Source organism: Equus caballus, chromosome 25 (genome assembly GCF_041296265.1).
Source record: "Equus caballus isolate H_3958 breed thoroughbred chromosome 25, TB-T2T, whole genome shotgun sequence".
Classification (NCBI taxonomy): Eukaryota; Metazoa; Chordata; class Mammalia; order Perissodactyla; family Equidae; genus Equus; species Equus caballus.
In genome coordinates, this window is record NC_091708.1 from 46978112 (window position 1) to 46998056 (window position 19945).

The following is a 19945-nucleotide window of genomic DNA, read 5'->3' on the forward strand; positions in this document are numbered from 1 at the left end:
ATCAAAAGTAACATAACAATTCCAAATTGTGTGATGGTTCTAAACTAGGATCCTAAGCCTGAAGGTAGCCAACCAAACAAATGAAAGGACCATCAAGAGTAAGATAAAACTTGTTGCAGCCAGTGTGCTTGCTCCCTGATACTATCCAGTTGAGTTTCTCTTTCCCCAGAGGAGTTTGTCCAAGTGCCGTGGGTGGTGTCTGCTATTGCAGAAATGCCTTCCAGCTCAACAAGTAAGTAATCAAAGGCTAAGACTACCTTAGCCAACAAGTTAAGTGATTTTTTTTTTAACGATTGGCACCTGAGCTAACAACTGTTGCCAATCTTTTTTTTTTCTTCTGCTTTTTCTCCCCAAATCCCCCCCCACCTGACCTTCCATAGTTGCATATTTTAGTTGTGGCATGTAGGATGCCACCTCAGTGTGGCCCGATGAGTGGTGCCATGTCCGTGCCCAGGATTCGAACCGGTGAAACCCTGGGCCACCGAAGCAGAGCAGGCGTTGCAAACTTAACCACTCAGCCACGGGGCCAGCCCTGAGTTGAGTGATTTTTGTTGGCTGTTACAGGTTTTTGCTGTGGAATTGGCTAGCTCTCCTAATGTTAGGGAGGGGTTTCTAATCATGTTCTCATTGGCATTTACTCCAGTCCAGGGGGGAAAAGGCTCTCCCTACAGAGGCAAAGACAGTCACGTATACCTCCTGGAAGTTGCTGCTCAAGGCGGCCATGAAGGTTTAGTAAAGTGGATCAATGGGAGGCTTCCATTTTGTCATGAAGAGAAAATAGAACAGTGAACACGGCAAGAGCACACCCCGACTGAAAGAACTGACCGAATGCAGTGGGAAGACAGTGCCGGGATAAACATGAAGCAACAGCTGACCAACTCTTCACGAAAATCGCAAAACTTCAAATACGTATTAAAACGGCACTGTTATCTCAGAAGAACTGTTTGGAAGTGAACGTGTTGTCAGTAATACAGCCTGTAAGGCTGCACATTTCTGAATGTGGATAAGAACTCAGTCAGTTAATAGTCCAGGTGAAAGAAATGCTTCTGTGAATTCTGAACTTTCTAACCCTTCAGAAAAAGCAAGGGAAAAGATTGTCACAGGGCCATGTGTTTCCAAAAGGCCATAATCAAAAGAAGAGGTTTCTCTCTTTCGCTAGGGTTTAGGCAATATGGACAAGGGCATCGTGTTTCTATGAAAGAGAGAGAGAAAAGAAGCAACAATGAGAAAAGCATATAAGGCCTGGTCTGGTCGTCGTGGGAAAGCTGTGCCTCAGATGTCGGCTGCTTCTCTTCCTAGTCAGTTTGATTTGGAGATCTCCAGTGTTTGTGCAGGACTGCGTGTCAGGTGGAGCCTTCTTTAGCTGTGAGATGTGTACCCAAGATTCAAGTCCCTGAAGCTAGGCTGCCATCTGGGTAGTGAGGAGGACCTGGTATAGTCCCTTCCAAGGAGATTTTAAAGGCACTAAAATTGTGTCAGTTTGGAGAGTCATAGACATTTAAGGAAACTAGAAGGATTTAGGATCCAGTTCAGCTTATAGCTATATAGCAAATGTTAAAGGCAATTAATGGGACTAGAATTTAATATCTACAAAGGTACAAACATAATTTATCTTTCCACAGTTACACCCATTTTTAATTCTGGAGGGATCAGGTAGGGAGACAAGGATAAATGTTTTAACCCTTGTTGCAAAGATACATTTTCTCAAGGGAGAGGAGAAAAGGTGTCCTTTAAATCCAGTGCAGTGTGATGGTCTTCAAGTTATCAAACACGTGCACTCTAGAGTATTGGTCAGGATCTTTTCCGTGAATTTCTCTGAAGAGGAGACATATTTGCAAAAGCACCAGAGTAAAGCAATAACTGTCAGTAAATGACAAAAGACTTAAAAGTATTAATGGTTAAAGATCTGATGAAGGTTCGTTATAGCATAATTGACAGGTAAATCTGGTCATTTCTGTGACATCTTAAAAGTATGACTGATAACATTATACCAGGACATAACAGAATTTTAGGAATTTTCCTACAATCTCTAGAACATTTATTTATTTATTTTCTTCTTATTCTCCTCAAATATCCCAGCACATTGTTGTATATTCTAGCTGTAGGTTCTTCTGGTTGTGCCATGTGGGACGCCGCCTCAGCATGGCCTGACAAGCGGTGCCATGTCCGCGCCCGGGATCCGAACAGGCAAAACCCCAGGCTGCTGAAGCTGAGCACGCCAACTTAACCACTCGGCCACGGGGCCGGCCCCTGGAACATTTATTTTAATAACCTTCACCTATAGAATATAACCTAAAGTTTATCATCATTTACATGACAATGCTTCCCATGTAATTTGATGTATCAAATAAGCCAAATTAGTTTAACAACTCTTTTTTTATAAGAAGAGAGAACAAATCCTTTAAGTCTCAGGGGCCTTCTGGAAATTCCCAAAGTTACTTTCAGATTAGAAAGATTTTATTTAGAATTTGATTTTTTCAGGGAGGAAGTTTGTCAAAAATATCAAAAGTTTTTGGACATTTGACAAAATAGGGTCACAGAAAATTATGAAACAATATTTAATTATCCATTTAACCAAAGTGACCGAAGACTTCAAAGACAAATATAGAAGGTTACATAGCTGCAAAAACCTTAGCTCTTTTTAATAGAAAAGACTCAGCTTTTATCATAAAGCACAAGAGATAATTTTGATAAAAACCAAAAGGTAGGGAGAAACCTTTCACAATCTCTTAGCAGGAGCAGACCAGTAGCCCAAGTAAACTTTGTTCTTTCAGCAGATGAAAGAACATTGAGTTATAGTTTTACATAGCACACTATTGATTTTAAAACTTATTTTAAAACCTTTATAGTTATTTTATTTAATCTTATCCAGCTTGATAGCATATAAAATTTCTTTCCAAAGATTCCTGTTTCACAAACCTATAATTTTCTTTTTACATTAAAATTTTGTCCTATCTTTTCTTATTCTGGCCACCATTTTACTTTAGGACAAAATTACTTCCTTTTTCTTCAACAAAAATATATCTCCATAGCTCATACCTTTTTCTAACCAAAAACACACACCCCACTTTCTTTGCATATGGGGATGTTTCCCTTATTCTTAGTAGCTCTAATCACATATGTTAATTAGAATTCTTAACCCTTAGAATCCTTGATTCCTAGTGAAAACTAAGAAGTAAGCAATTGTGGACTGGTAAATTTATAAATGTATTTCATAATTTCTAGAAACACATGCCCTTTTAGAGAGTATAATCTTTCAATGTGACACAAGACATGGTTACTAACAGAACCAAATTTGTATTTGGTTTATCTACACTAGGAAGCCAAAAGAGGACAAACCTATGTTCAGTAATTAATGTTTCAGTATTTTATCTCGTTTGGAGAATGATTCAGATATTCAATGAAATCCCATCATTTAACTTACCAAAACACTAAAGTTTTAAATTACCCAAAAAGATTTGGGGTGCTATTTTAAGCAAACATAAAACATAATTATTGCGCCTAAAAGTTCTTATCTCATTTTCATCTATCTAAATAATTTGCCCCCAACAATTATATTCAGATTATTGACAAAACTTTCACGAGATATTAGACAAAATCAGCCATCATCTCAAGTGAATGTTTTTTTGCTGACAAATTTTGCAACAGAGAATCATAATGTTATATTTAATGCAGACAACTAAAGACATGCCTGTTTTAATTAAATGAACAAACAAACTAGCTTTAATCCCAAATATTTTCCCACATCACGGGAACTTGAAAAGCATTTGCATTAATTTTTATTATATTCCTGAGAATTCTTTTATATAAGCATTTGATTTTCCTTAAGCCAATTAAATAGAGCTCTTTTCCAAATTAATTTTGGCAACACTATCTGTAGGTAGACCAAGATCACAGATCTATAACATACATACTTGGACATACATAACATACAGATAAACACAGAGATCTTAGTGTCTTAGTTTAAATTTTTAGCCATATCTCAGGTACAAAACTCATAAAAATTTTCTGGCAGAAGGACTAAGTTAAGGTTACCTGCTCCAATGGCCAAAGTTTTTTTTTTAACTAAAGGTTTTTTTAATTTGCATGATATAAGGATCATTTTTAGGGTGCTTTTTGGATTCATTTTTTCTTTTATAAAGTTCTGCATCTAAACTACTCTTGATTATGTCAGTCCATTAGGTAGAAATGCACATGAGGATGAAGTGCAGTTTTTAGATATAAAACTGGCCAGGGTCCCTGAAGGGGGAGCCTCAAAGCATTCAGATGCCTGGGATCCCATTTCTTAGAGCCTTTTCTCTAGAGCAAAAGAAAAATTCCCAATTCCAAAGCAATTAAGCCAAATGCTACACACTTCCAATAGGCCTAACTATACAAATGGGTACTCACAGAAAGGACAAAGGCTTTAAACAGAAAGGATGAAGCCTGTATGCAACAGATCTGAATAAACCCGGAGAGCTCAAAACCCAAAGGGAGCAGATTTGGGATCCAGGAGAGACTTACCCTCCAACTCCAGGGTCGGCCAGAAAGCAGTGCGCCCGGTGGGCTCTGTGGGTACCAGCACCCGTTTCTCACCAGCCTCAGAGTTGTTGGGGGTCTTCTCTGGGTCCCACTTCTGATCATCATGTAATGTTGACCTAAACAAATAAAATAGCCAGTTATTTTACCAGCAAAATGGGTTTATTCAGGAATACAGAGAAACTGCAATTCGAGACAAGTAAGCTATAGCAAAAACCACTGGCAAGTCCAGAAACAAAGGAGAGGAACATTACTTTGGAGAGAAAAAGGAGGAGGTTGGAAGGGGTCATTTTGAATGAAAGTCCATTGGAGGAGAGTGAGAGTTCAGGGTGGTGATTGTTTCTCATTGGCTGAGTTGCTGGTCAAGGAGGAAATCTTCCTTCCTCCTGCTGGGGTAGTAATTGACGCTTCTTCCTGTTGGAGTCCATAACTGATGCCTTCCTGTTGGGGTCTGTAATTGATGTGGAGTAGCAGTGGGTGAGGGTTTTGGCCTCCTGACCCCATTTTAAATGAGGTTTCCTTTCTTCTGTTTCACAGCTTTAAAAGCTAAAGAAAACCTAGAGTTTTCTAACACTAACCGGAGTTGTCATGGATTATTCCATAGTCCTTGATTTCCTCTTAGCTAACCGAGGGAAAATGTTTCCTATAATATTTCTTGTTAATACCACAGAGAAAATACTACTACAGAGAATACAGAGAAAAAATACTACAGAGAAAATAATCATCTGTGACTAGGATAAAAAAAAAAAGGGAGGGATAGAGGGAGGAGGAAGCTACCTAAAACAGACCCAGCTGTTTTCATTGCCTGGTCTCAAATCTACATTCTTGGCTTCAAAGCCTATTACAAGGAATAACCATCATTTTATTTCTGCCAATTGCCTGTGTTACAATTAGCCAATGATCCTGCCCAGTCTCTTTTTTTTTTTTTGAGGAAGATTAGCCCTGAGCTAACATCTGCTGCCAGTCCTCCTCTTTTTGCTGAGGAAGCCTGGCCCTGAGCTAACATCCGTGCCCATCTTCTTCTCCATTATATGTCGGATGCCTACCACAGCATGGCATGCCAAGCGGTGCCATGTCCGCACCCGGGATCCGAACCGGCGAAACCCGGGCGCCCGAGAAGCGGAACGTGCGAACTTAACCTCTGCGCCACAGGGCCGGCCCCATGCCCAGTCTTAAATACTACTGAAAGCCATTGTCATGTCAAATGGTTCAACCACTCATCCAAAAAGAGAAGAAAGATGCTCCCTGACTCAACAGCACACACCTTAAGTGCACACTCTTTTGAGTTTAATCAACAAAACCCCAGAAGTGGGAAATCTCTATATCATTAGTTAATGTCCTGTGGCCTGACGTCATTAGTCCTTGGCATAAAGGGGGACCGGGAAATAAACGTCAGCTCCTGGAGCTTCCTAACACCCTCTTACTGAGACACCTAAGGTCCCCGCTGTAGGGTCTCCCTCAGCACGAAGAGGAACAAGCACCACCTGTTTAACCGCGTGCGGTCCCTGGTGGTCTTGGGCCGCAGGGCGTCCACACACCGCATCTGGGCAGGTGCAAGACCCGGCCGGGTGTAAGCCAGAACGCGAGGTGTGGGACTCGTCCTCCGCCGCCCGCGCAACACGACAGAGGTGGCTTCCACGTCTGTTATTTCATCTTACGTGTGTCGTCCCAGCCCGTGGTCCCTGCTGAGAGGGAACAAGGTTCAGAAACAAGAGAACTCGCCCCTGACCTTCTGAATTACTCGTCATCCTCGCTGAGTTTCTGGCCTTTGGAGAAAGTTCCAGTTGCATTATTTTCGGTAAAAAGTGTCCTTCTCTGTCCTTCCCTTAGAAATGGAAGCAGCTGTCGAGATTACAGCGGAATGTGATCCTCTTCCTCCTCGCGTTTCTGCTGCTCTGTGGGCTCCTGTCCTACATCAGCGTGGCTGACCAGTGGACAGGTATCAGCTACTCGTGTGCCTTAAAATGACAGGTGTGGGTCGTGGAGGGTGGACAGGCAGAAGCGGTCTTGCAGTCTGCCTTCACCCGCTCCAGGAGGCACGAATGTCAACGACTCGGCAGAAACTCAGATAGAAGGAAGCTCAGTGTTTCACCCGCCTTGCTAGGACGGGGATGTTCACTGACGTGTGACTGCTCCTGAGTGTCTGGCGTCAGTCCTGGTACCTCCCTCCTCTGCGTCTCGCAGAGAAATTCAGTCCTGACGTTGAATGCTCAGCCTAAATGCATTGGGCGAATTTCATAACACATGTTAACGCGGGTTTGGAAAAGGACCGGGCCGAGTTCTGCTGCGGATGTAGAGAATCCTGAATTTCTCTAAGATTGCTTCTTTTAGGAGGAAAGCTTAAGAGCTGCCCCAGGTCACTCAAGTAAACGGCCTGTTTGCCACCAATTGTGCCTCCTGGAGTGGAAGATTAAGGCCAGGTATTTTGGGTTATGGCTTGGGGATAAGGACAAAACTGCCAAGTGTTTTTAAAAGCTTTGATTCTTTGGCCATTCCTTTTTTTTTTTTTTTAACTGAGGTCCTATTGGTTTGTAACGCTGTGTAATTTCAGGTGTACGTTATTATATATCAGTTTCTGTATAGCCTGCATTGTGCTCACCACCAATAGTCTATTTTTACGTCACCATATAAATGTGCCCCTTTGCCCCTCCCCCTTCCCCTCTGGTCACCACTGTGTGCTTTGTCCGTGTGTTAGTTTATGTTCACTTGTGAGTGAAATCATACGGTGTTTGTCTTTCTCTATCTGGCTTATATCGCTTACCATAATACCCTCAAGGTCCATCCATATTGTTGCAAATGGGGCGATTTTGGTTTTTGTTGCGGCTGATTAGTCTTCCATCCTCTATATGTAGACATCGCATCTTCATCCAGTTTCCTGTAGAAGTGCACTTGGGTTGCTTCCATGTCTTGGCTATTGTGACTCATGCTGCAGTGAACAAAGGGGTGCATAGTCTCGTCGTATTGTTGGTTTCATGTTCTTCGGATAGAAACACAGTTGTGGGTCAGCTGGATCGTACGGTATTTCTATTTTTGTGTTTTTGAGGAATCTTCTCACTGTTTTCCATTGTGGCTGCACCAATTTGCATTTCCACCAGCAGTGTATGAGGGTTCCCTTTTCTCCATGTCCTCTGCGACATTTGTTATTTTTTGTCTTGTTAATTATAGCCGTTCTGACAGGTGTGAGGTGATATCTCACTCTCGTTTTGATTTGCATTTCCCTAATGATTAGTGACATTGAACATCTTTTCATGTGCCTGTTGGCCATCTGTCTGTCTTCTTGGAAAAATGTCCGTTCATATCCTGTGTCCGTTTTTCCATCGGGTTGTTTGTCTTTTTGTTGTTGAGTTGTGTGAGTTCTTTATATATTTTGGAAATTAACCCCTTTTCGGATACATGATTTGCAAATACGTGCTCCCAGTTGGTGGGTTGTCTTTTCGTTTTGTTCCTGGTTTCCTTTGTCTTTGGCCATTCTTGCACAGTTAAGTGAGTGTGCTGAGGGCGCCTGCTCTCCCCCGTAGGGAATAACACCCGTCTGCGCGTGTTCTCCGCCCACTTTGAGTCTCCTCTAGGCCTGTGGCCTATGTGAGATACATGACATTCTCTTGTTTAGCCCCAGCTGGCAGGTCCGCAGAAGAGCACAAGATGAGACCAGCAAAGCCACCCGTCTTGCCAGCTCCTCAGAAGGCAGATGCTAAGGCAGAACACGTCCCGGGGGTCTTACCTCAGGTACTTTCGATAAAGCGAACGTGGAGTTGCAACCGGGGTCAGTTCCAGAAGCACTTGAAAACACGTGATGTTTCCACCAGATTGGGATGAATTCTTTGTCTTAGCGTTTGTTTGATGTTTTCACTTCACACTCGTTATCCTGGGGGGCCTGGACGAGGCTTGGGGAAGGCAGGAGGGCTGTTCTCTCCTTTGTTCTTCTTGGAGCACCTGCTGTGTGCCGGATGCTGTGTCAGGTGATGAACAAACAGACCTGTCCCTTCCCTCAGAGCTGCAGGCTGGCGGGAGGGAAGGCGAGACACAGCAACAAACAGAAGCAGGCAGGTGGCCCGGGGTGCGCCTCCCACAGGGAAGAGAGCAGCCACCCGGGAGACAGGGCTGGAGCGGGTGCCGGTGAGGGAGCGCTCTCCGACCAGGGGACACTGAATCGCAGTCCAAAGGCTGAGGAGCCGCTGGCGCTGCGTAGAGTCGGGAGAGCGTGGCTGGAGGGCAATGAAACTGGCCTGGGCAGGAGGGCCTGGGCGGAGCCAGGGGCTGGGCTCAGTGCAGAGGGCCCCGTGGGTCCTCGTGGGGCGTGAGCAGCACTAGAGGCTTCAGGGGCACAGACAGGGGAGGGGGCTGGGCTCAGTGCAGAGAGCCCTGCGGGTCCTTGTGGGGCATGAGCAGCACTAGAGGCTTCAGGGGCACAGACAGGGGAGGGGGCTGGGCTCAGTGCAGAGGGCCCTGTGGGTCCTTGTGGGGCGTGAGCAGCACTAGAGGCTTCAGGGGCACAGACAGGGGAGGGGGCTGGGCTCAGTGCAGAGGGCCCTGCGGGTCCTCACGGGGCGTGAGCAGCACTAGAGGCTTCAGGGGCTCAGACACGGGATGGGGCTGGGCTCAGTGCAGAGGGCCCCGTGGGTCCTCGCGGGGCGTGAGCAGCACTAGAGGCTTCAGGGGCACAGACACGGGATGGGGCTGGGCTCAGTGCAGAGGGCCCTGCGGGTCCTCATGGGGCATGAGCAGCACTAGAGGCTTCAGGGGCACAGACACGGGATGGGGCTGGGCTCAGTGCTGAGGGCCCCGTGGGTCCTCATGGGGCGTGAGCAGCACTAGTGGCTTCAGGGGCACAGACAGGGGAGGGGGCTGGGCTCAGTGCAGAGGGCCCTGTGGGTCCTCGTGGGGGCGTGAGCAGCACTAGAGGCTTCAGGGGCACAGACACGGGAAGGCTCTGAGGTGGGATGTCTGAGATTTTCACCGTGAAGATTCTCTGGCCGCTGGGTGGAGACGTGGTGTGGAGCATCAGGAGTGGAGGCAGGAGGCAGGAGAGCTGAGCTGCCTGCACCGTGGGGAGAGTGTGCGGCTGGAGAAAGGCTGGGCAGGACTGGGCCTGCTTCAAGGGGAGGGAGGGGCCAGCAGAAGCCAAGTAGTTCCTGGCTGGGGACATGCAGGTGCTCCCTTCTGGACCTGCCCAGTTCCAGGTTCCTGGGGCCCCAAGGAGAAGTGCACGTGCCACGAGGTCAGGATCAGAGTCTGGGCACGGGAGAGGTTTGAGAGTCCACAGTAAGGGGTGTGTGTTGTCTAGAAAGGGAGGAGGAAGGGCCGGGCATGATCTGGAGGCACCCCCACCCTTACCATCTGGGCTGGGGAGGAGAAGACAGGCCGTGGAGACGAGAGGGCAGTCAGGAGGCAGCCAGAGAAGCAAGAACCATCCCCTCCCAGAGCATGCCTTTGAGAACCCAGTGCCCTCTGACCTGGGGACACTCTTGGTCGCTAGTCAGGGGATCGATGTGGGCTGAGGCGGCCCCGGGGAGAGGATCCTGGGCCAGGGGCTGGCTCCACCCTGCAGGGCTGCCCTGGGGAGAGAGAGGAGCCCACTCTCCACACTGTCTCACTCTCACTCTGTGTGTAGAAAGGAGAATTTCCTCCCCTTTGGAAGGGACAAGCGTTTCTCTCGCTTCTTTGGGCCTCTCTTTTGCATATGGACTCTGAAGTGTGTGAAAGCAGAACGTGGCATGTTTCCCCAGCAAAAGGCACATTTCCACTGCGCGAAATGTCTGTAGTCCAGTCTCTGGTGTCCAGCAGGGTCTGGATGGTAAGGGGTGAAAGTGTCCGTCTCTGCTGCAAGGCCTCGGGGAAGGCTGCCCTTCTGCAGGCCCTGGGGCCTCTCTTGTGAGGACCCCAGGACTGTTCCTGAGACCTGTCTCAGCCATGGTGCTGTGGCAGGGCCACACCCCACTCTCTCTGCCAAGGGGCCCAGCTCTGAGTCGGTTGCATCTTTACAAGGAGAACGTCTTCCCGGATTACGGGGACGCTGAAAAGCAGAGACTTTTCCATTGCAAGTCGTCCTCCTTCCCGTCCTCGTCCTCGGGAGGAGCCGTCGTCACACCCACTGTTGAGGGTGCCACCCCGTCCGGGAGAGTGCTGCACTCAACACAGCGCCTGAGCCCTGCGCTCTGTCCCTGGCCCCGGCACCCTCTGCCTCCCGCTTTGTTCTGAGGATGAAGCGGGGCAGTGCCAGGGCAACAGTGTTCTTTGAGGATGTGGTTCTAAGCCTTTCTTGCTACCCCTAGGGTCTGTGACAGCCTGGAAATATGCCGGGCCAGGGGCTGAACCCGCTGTCGAGGGCTGCGCTGACCCGTCGGCAGAGTCTCCAGCAGGGTGGTCAGGGCCAGGAGAGCGTGCAGAAGGACCTGCCTCCCGAGTCTGCATTCGTGATGACAAATGAAAACAGTTTCCTTTGGGGCTGTGCTCCTCGGCCCGTCCACCGCGCCCGTGGGGTTGGGTTTGACTGGGAGAGTGTCCCAGAGGGAAAAGGAACAGCGGCTCCTAGGCTCGCAGTTACTTTCACAAGTGACTCTCACTTTTGTCTAGAAGCCTCCACGGCATTTCCGACGGGGACCACCCAACCTGCAGATTAGAGCCCCCGATAAAGGCTCGAAGGACATGAGGCAGGGTGACACGCAGAGGAGGGAAGAGGCTGAAGGTGGCGCTCGCCAGAAAGAAAACGCCCAGAGAACGTCAGGTACAAGGAGCACCAGAGATGGGTCTGAACGTGCGGAAACGCTGCGGCTGGTCCATTTGGTGTTTCCTTTTCTGAAAAACAAAGATAAAAAACCAGCATAACGTCTGCAGGATATTCTCCTTGCGAAGCAGACACTGTGCGCCCCATCGTGAGGGCAGGGCCCTGCCTTCTTAAAGTCCTCCCGCGTGGAAGGTGGGGCTGAGGACAGTGGGGCGGTGACCCCGGGGCGTTTGCATCTGTGCCCTGCGCTGGCTGACTGCTCTTCCTTCCCTCCCTGCAGCTGGAGGGGAGCAGTGATTGAGCCTGAGCAGGGCACCGAAGCCCCCTCCAGAAAGGCAGACGCCCCCACCGGGCCTGCCTTGCAGGCCACCAGGATTCAGAATCAACCAGGTAAGTCCCCACCTGTGCCCTCCCAGCCTCATCTGGGCCTTCTGAGGGAAAGGGCATGTGGACAGGCAGATGGGCGTCCAGGGTATGTGGTGGAGCACTGCTGTCCCTTCACGTGCTGGTCATCCCTCCTCACCCAGGTGGGCCCAGGTCCTTGGGGTCACACGCTCTTTAGAGCTCTGGCGACCACCTGTGGCTCCTTGATGGCCCGTGGTCCCATGCCTCAGCCCCAGGAGGAGCGCGTATTCGGGGCTCATCTCCCTGCAGTGTCTGGGCCACCAGGGGCCTGAGGATGTGCAGATAGCTGCTCCCTGGCGTCTCCACCCAGGCCTGCTGGGTTGGGCAGCTCTGTGGGTCCCTGTGTTCTGGCTCTGGTCCTTGAGGGCCTGCTGGGCACTGGCGCTTCGTAAACTGTGTGCAGCCTGTCTGCCTCATTCTGACGACGCCCTTTGAGGTAATTAGTCTCTTGGATCCCCATTCCACAGACGAGAACCGGGGTTAGGTCAGTACCTGCCCAGGCCATCTGCCTCATGTGTGGGGTCTTGTGCCAGGCCAGCTGAATCTGGGTCCCAGGCCCATGACTCTCCATCGTCCTGCTGGTGCCTCTGATGGAAGGATGAGGGAGCCCAGGGCCAGGACTTGTAGCCGGTCATGGGGGATACAGAGTGATTGTGTGCCATTCGGAACGGACGGCACAGCCGTGGCTGTCAACACGAATAGGCTTCACGCCACACTCAGAGGACGTGTGGTGTGAGGCCGTGGACACACAGGGAACCATCCACGTGGGAACCCTGTGTGTTGTATGTGGTCCTCCCATGCATGGAGAGAAGATGCCTCCCCTCGTCGTCCTGAGGGGGCTCTGGAAAGGCCAGAGAGGGGCCTTGGGTGCATCTGCTCCACGGTGTTTCCTTGAAAATGCCTGGAGCTGAAGTGGCAGAACGTGGGTACCTGTGAGGTTAGGTGTTCTTGTCTGAGTCCCCAGCCCCTGTCATGTTTGACATTCCCAAACCTGGAGTGGAATGCACACGTTGCCACGGGATCCACCACACTGGTCTGCTGCCTCAAATGCCTTTTCCTGCAGAGTGCTCCCTGTGGCCCCAGAGGGTAGTACCTGCCTGGCCCCTGGTGGAGGTTGACAGGACCTGGCCAGGCATTCGAGAGTCCAAGCTGTCGTGTGCGGGCCCCGGAGGCCTCGCTGGCTTGGTGGCTGTGTCCAGCTGTGAGGGTCAGACCTTCGGCTCTGAGCCCCAACCTTCCCTGCTGTCCACTGCTGCCCGTGGCCCTGGATGGTGTCCCCCATGTCAGGGTCACTCACAGGGGCCACAGAGGGTCTCTGTTTGCGCCCTGACCGGGGCTAGTCTTCCTGACCTGCTTCCCTCCTTCCAGGCTCCCCGAACGGGCGCCAGAAGGCCGTGATAGAGGCCTTCCGCCATGCCTGGACCGGATACCGCAAGTTTGCCTGGGGCCACGACGAGCTGAAACCTGTGTCCAGGTCCTTCAGCGAGTGGTTTGGCCTCGGCCTCACTCTGATCGACGCCCTGGACACCATGTGGATTTTGAACCTGAAAAAAGGTATCTTCTCGTTCCGTTGCATGGGCCGAGTTCTCGGTGTGTGATGCTTGTGCGGGGCAGAGAGCCGCAGCCACGAGGACCTACAGTGCTGTTTACACTACACTGACCATGGAGTGCATCTGCTGGGTGAAGGCGGTTCCTTTTTCACCTTACGTCCAGGCGCCCTGGGGACGCTCAGGACAGCTGTCCCCGACACACCCTGCTGAGAGCTGAGCTTGGACCCCAGACAGGCGTCCAGGGGCATTTGCAGCCTATGTTTCTGCCGCAGTTGGGAGGGGCTCTATGCCGGGAGGTGACACGTGATCTGATGTAGTTGCCCCCTCCCGAATCTCTCCCCAACATCGTCCTTATCCCACACGGATTGGGTTACACTGGGATTGTGTGTCTTTAGTTATCTCTGAATTGATATTTAAACACCCATTGTAAGTTCTCTGAATAGGCTGAAGACTACCACTGAATTTCTCACGTGGTCCTTTGTATGGTGGTTTTTGGTTATTAACCGTTCGTGCTTACACTGCATTGGTTTTCCCCACCTACACGCTGGCAGAGTTGCAGACGTCAGACTTCACCCCTTACAGTAGGAAATGACAGTGAAACCCTGGAGGAGAAGGATGGATACAAGAATGCATGTACCCCTGTGTAAATTCATAACAGAAACCTCACCTACGCTGTAGAGGGAGGCCTGCAGGGCAGCCCCGGCCCCAGCACAACCTCAGTCACTCCAAACAGGAAGTACAACCACTTTACCTCTGAGGGAAGACTTCTCTCCCACCCGGTAACAGCCCAGCCAATCAGAAACACCACAGTCCAGCCAATCAGAAATGCCATAGCCCAGCCAATCAGAAATGCTGCAGCTCAGCCAATCAGAAACACTGCAGCTTTGCCAATCAGAAATGCCACAGCCCAGCCAATGAAGAGCCGTCCCCACCCTGATCTGTTCCTCTACCCCAGTGGTCTTTCCTCTAGAGCAGCCCTGCCCTCTCCCCCTTTTCTCTGTAAAAGCTGCTCCCTCCTGTGTTCTCCAGATTTGCCTGTGGTTCTTGTAGCATGGAAATCCTCAATTGCAGTTATTTTGACTTCTCCCAAATAAACTTGTTTTGAGCCTTTTCAAGTTAACATATTTGATGTCAGAAGTGGGATCCAAAGGAGGCAACCCCTGAGAGATGGCAGCCCCCAGAACTGAACGAGGTACCCACACTGAGCCCCTTGTGCTATCGTGTCTGTGACTTGTGGCCTGCTTTCGGCCTGGTGAGTGTCCTCTCAGATTCCGAGCTCCGCTCTGCACTCTCCGTGTGTTCTGGGCTCTCTCACTTTATTTGGGATTGGGAGAGGAACTTTGTCCTCCAGGTTCAAGGCGTTGCCCTTGCTGTGTGTTTTCTGAAGGTAGCACAGTTCCTTTTGGGGCTCCAGCTTGCTGAGAATCCAGGAGTTTTTCTTTAGTTTTCAGATTCCTTTTGAATCAAGGATGGGAATCCAGCAACTTTCTTTTATCTTTAGATTCCTTTGGGGATCAGGGCTAGGACGATAGCAACTTTCTTGGGTTTTCAGAAAAAATTTCAGAAATGGGATCCCAGTCATCTAAATGTTCTGAGGGCGACTCTCCTTTGGGGACCCTGCTGGGTTTATGTTTAAGAACTTTGGGCCTCCTACATGTCCATTTTTAAGTAAGTGGGCCAAACAGACCAAAAGCAGTCCAGAACTGCAATGGCCACTATGGGGAACTTTCGATCGCCCCAAAATCACTTTTCTTAAAACCAGATTGGAAGACCACAGCTCTAAAATTAAGCAAAATGAACAATACGTCTGTTTCCATTGGTGCCTGGCGGTTTCTGGATGCGCACAAAGCTCTAAAATCGACTCACTACCAGATACCTTGTCTAAATCAGCTGAAACAACTCAAAAACGGAGGGAGAACAAAACGGCTTCTGAAGCCGCCTGCCCCTTTCCCCTTTCTCTGTCTCAGATGCCATCTTGTTTGTCTTCCAGACTCCTTTGACTCAGACCCCACTCTGGCAGCCACCTTGTGCCCAGGCTTTGCCCCTGAGGCCATCTTCGTCTCTTCTCCTCTGCACCTCCCCCACCTTCTCTGTACCCTCCACTCCCTCACTCAAATTCTCTTGCCGAACTTCCATCCTCCTCTGAACGTACCCTTGCCCCTTCTTCTGAACCTGTTAGAACCTTCCGTTTTAAATGTAAACCCTCTAAGAAGCCAAACTTCAGATCTCTCATGTTCCCTGGACTAAAGCTGAATTGTGAGCCATTGTTAAGGATTTTCCAAAGGCAACTGAGGACCCCCATAGATTTGCTGATGAATTTAATATAGTGGTTCAGACCTACCAGCCTGGGTCTTCAGATTTACATCAGCTAGTTCACATGCTTTTGGGGGAAGGCCAGGCCCAACATTGGATGAAACTTGCCCAATGGGAACAACCTGAAACAGATTTAGGAAAACGAACTCCTAACTTTTGGTAAGAGGTTAGAACACTTTCTGGAAAACCCCACCAAGCCATCCCAGGAGCCTTTCCCAAGCCTGTTGATTAGAGCAAAATTCAGGCTTGTGTGCAAAAGCCTGATGAACCTGTTCCTGACTATTGGAGTTGACTTCAGATCTTTTTCAAAGAAGATTCGGGCCTCCCATGGAAACTAAATCTACTTGGACAGCTTTTAATTCTGTGTTTGTTAATGCACTGACCGAGGATCTTTCCCTGTTAGTGAAGAGAACCTGGCGGAGTGGGAGGCCACGTCCACTCCAGATTTGGTAAATGTGGCAACTCATCTTGCCTGCACCTTAGAGGATTTAACTAGAAAAAAAGACCACAAAAATCGTAAATTTTCATCTCCAAAAAATGGAGGCCTCTGGATGAAACCAGAAATTTTCTGGTCTTTGTCATTTCTGTAAAGAGCCAGGACAGTGGGGAAAGGACTGCCCCAAGCTAAAAATTTCCAGAGGTTTTCAGCCCCCAACTAATCCTTCCAATGGCTTCTCCATCCCCAATGTCAGGGCTCGGAAAAAGCACAGGGGCTCTTCCCAGTCCTTTCCCTTAATCACCTGGGGGAAAGCACTCTCCAGATTGGGAATGAATCTTTCCCCAGACTGACTGACACCAGTGCTACAGTCCCGGTGCTCAAGCCCACTGTTAGGAAACAGCCCCTGCCTCGGAGAACTGAAACCGTTCAAACAGTGGGGTCTCAAACAACCCCAGCAGGCCCCTGTGTCTAACCCATCCCGTTTTGTCTGGGCCCTCTGAGGGACACTCACTCTTTTCTCCTTAGTTCCTCTGCTCCTATTCATCTGTTGGGCCAAGATTTCTTGAGGAAATACTATGCTGGTAATTCTTTCTCCCAAAAGGGGGAAATAATTCTAGAATTTGATGCAGCAGTGATAGCAGCAACCAAAATGGTCAACTAGGTGAGTCAAACGACCCTTCAACATCTTTTAGTTGCTCCATCTCTGACAACCTTAAAACCAATTTTAAGGACACTAGCCGTTTATCTCTAGTTACAACCCTCCTTATGGACAGAGTCTGCAACTGATATGGGCAGAGTCCACAGTGGACATCTTACCAAAATCCAAAATAGAGCCTTCAAAGCCTTTCTCTAAAATTAATCAATACCCTATAGATAAAGAAGCTCTCCGAGGCTTTGGGCCAGTAATAGAAGATTGTAAGGCCCAAGGCTTCCTTATCCCCTGTACTAGTCCTTGTAACACTCTTATTTTAACTGTAAGAAAACCCAGTGGCAGAGGATGGAGATGGTCCATGACCTCTGAGCAATAAATATCATTTTCCTTCCTCGGCTCCCAGTTGTTTCTGACCCTGGCAGCTGTCCCACCTGAAAGCAGATTCTTCACCGTGACCAACTTGTGCAGCATGTTCCTTTGTCCCAGGTGATGACAGCCAGTACCTCTTCACTTTCACTCGGGAAGGAAAACAATTCGCCTGGACAGTGATGCCTCAGGGCTTTACTGTGAGTCCGTACTTTCCACGAGTCCTGAAGGCAGATCTGGATGACGCACAGTTTCCTAGAGGTTCTGCTTTGCTGCAGTGTGTAGATGATTTGCTTCTTTCCTCTTCTCCGTAGGCCTCCTCACAGCAAGAGACAACATCTGCTTACTAAGGCTTTTAGCTCTAAAGGGACACAAGGTCGCCAAGGAGAAAGTGCAGTTTGTCCAACCCCAGGTTTGGTGTTTGGGGCACTTCATATCAGAACCAGGGCTGCACCTAGATCCAGACAGTCTTCATGGTGTCCTGAGCTTCCCCAAATCCCCAACTGTCAGCTGTGAGGTTGTCATGGGCTGGTTGGGCTGGTTGGCTACTACTGAAATTGGATCCCAAATTTTTCTTTTATGGCCAACTCTTGTATGTCTCACTAGGAAACAAGAACCAAGATGCAATCTTGTGAGGAGAACAGGATGGCACAGCCTTCAAAGTCCTAAAAGAGAGCTTCATAGGAGGCCAGCCCCATGGCCGAGTGGTTACGGTTGTGCACTCCACTTTGGCAGCCCAGGGTTTGCTGGTTCGGATCCTGGGCACAGACCTACACACCACTCATCAAGCCATGCTGTGGCAGCATCCCACATAGAAGAACCAGAAGGACTTACAACTAGGATATACAGCTATGTACTGGGGCTTTGGGGAGGAAAAAAAAGAGAGCTTCATAAACTCCCCTGCCCTTAGGCATCCAAACTGCCAGCTCCCCTTTTTCCTTTTTATGTATGAGAAGGAAGTGAGTGCCCTCTGGGTGCTCACATGAATACACAGGAACCACACGGGACCCATAGGGTACTCTAGCCAGCAGCTGGACCCTGTAGCAAAAGGAGACCCTTCCTGCCTTAGAACCATTCCTGCCACTGCCCTTTTTGTTCAGGCCACCAAGGAAATAGTTGTGGGACCCCCTTTAACCATTTTTATACCCCATGCAGTGGAGGCCTCTTAAGTTCTCACCACACACAACATCTTTCAGCCAGCTGTCTCACCTCTTATGAGATCCTCTTACTACCTACTCCTCGCATTATTCTTTCTTGCTGCAATAACCTTAACCTGCCACCCTTCACTCCTCTGCTACCAACGAGGTTCCCCATGACTGCTTAACACTGACAGGCCTCCTCCTGACTCCTCCTGACGACATACAAGAAGCTCCTCTGAGCAACACCGACATCTCATGCTTTACTGGTGGGTCTTATTTAAAGAGTGACAATGGTAAATATTGTGCTGGATATGTGCTATCAGTGCCTTTTGATATAATTGGAGTCGCACCCTTGCCCTTAGCTGCTACTATGGCCCAACAAGCCAAATTATGTGCATTTACACAGGCCTGTATCCCAGCCAAGAGCAGGACCACCAACATCTATACTGATAGCAGGTGCACTTTTCAGCGTTGCCTGGGATTTTGGGATGCTGTGGAAGCAACATGGTCTCCTCCCTTCCAGTGGGGTAACGTTAAAAATAGTCCTGGTGTTCAGCACCACTGCATGTGATATCCTCACCCGCTGCTTTATCCTCACCCGCTGCTTTAGCCTTACCCGCTGCTTTAGCCTCACCCGCTGCTTCCTAAGATCACAGGCGTCCTAAAGCTGACTCTCGGGAAGCTAGGGAAGATCACTTTGCTGACACTTCTGCAAAGAATGCTGCTCTGAAAGGAGCAAACAGTAGCCAAACCCCTGCCATGGCCCAAAGGGATGCTTCTCCAAATGACAGCTTGGAAAAACTGGCTAGAAAGCCCAACATTTGGCTTCAGAAAAGGAAAAGCAAGATTGGAAATTCAGCAATTGTTGGCTTGATAAAAAGAGAAGGCTCTGAGAGGGCCTACAATGGAGAAAAGAAAGTCTCTTCAACAAATGGTGCTGGGAAAACTGGACAGCCACATGCAAAAGATTGAAAATTGACCATTCTTTTTCACCACACACCAAAATAAACTCAAAATGGATCAAAGACCTAAAGATTAGACCTGAAACAATAAGTCTTCTAGAAGAGAATACAGGCAGTACACTCTTTGACATCAGTTTCAAAAGAATCTTTTCGGACACTATAACTCCTCAGTTGAGGGAAACAATAGAAAAAATAAACAAATGGGACTTCATCAGACTAAAGAGCTTCTTTAAGGCAAGGGAAAACAGGATTGAAACAAAAAAACAGCTCACTAATTGGGAAAAAATATTTACAAGCCACTTATCCAACAAAGGGTTAATCTCCATAATATACAAAGAACTCACACGGCTTAACAACAAAAAAACAAACAACCCGATCAAAAAATGGGCAGAGGACATGAACAGACATTTCTCCAAAGAAGATATAGGTATGGCCAATAGACACATGAAAAGATGTTCATCATCGCTAATCATCAGGGAAATGCAAATCAAAACTACACTAAAATATCACCTTATACCCGTTAGATTGGCAAAAACATCCAAAACCAAGAGTGACAAATGTTGGAGAGGTTGTGGAGAAAAAGGAACCCTCATACACTGTTGGTGGGAATGCAAACTGGTACAGCCACTATGGAAAACAGTATGGAGATTTCTCAAAAAGTTAAAAATAGAAATACCCTATGACCCAGCCATCCCATTACTGGGTATCTATCCTAAGAACCTGAAATCAGAAATCCCAAGAGTCCCTTGCACCCCTATGTTCATCGCAGCATTATTTACGATAGCCAAGACATGGAACCAACCTACATACCCAGAAACTGATGATTGGATAAAGAAGATGTGGTATATATACACAATGGAATACTACTCAGCCATAA

At 48.6% G+C, this 19945-nt stretch overlaps 1 protein-coding gene across 1 annotated transcript in view; it reads left to right on the plus strand.

Moving 5' to 3' along the window:
- LOC100147680 (endoplasmic reticulum mannosyl-oligosaccharide 1,2-alpha-mannosidase) overlaps positions 1-19945 on the plus strand; it is a 32830-nt gene that overhangs the window by 2504 nt on the left and 10381 nt on the right. Inside the window, exons 2-6 of the mRNA XM_023629432.2 lie at positions 6349-6457; positions 8129-8244; positions 11092-11237; positions 11523-11632; positions 13016-13201. Coding sequence (XP_023485200.1) covers positions 6349-6457; positions 8129-8244; positions 11092-11237; positions 11523-11632; positions 13016-13201 — 667 coding nt within the window. The remainder of the gene's footprint in view (positions 1-6348; positions 6458-8128; positions 8245-11091; positions 11238-11522; positions 11633-13015; positions 13202-19945) is intronic.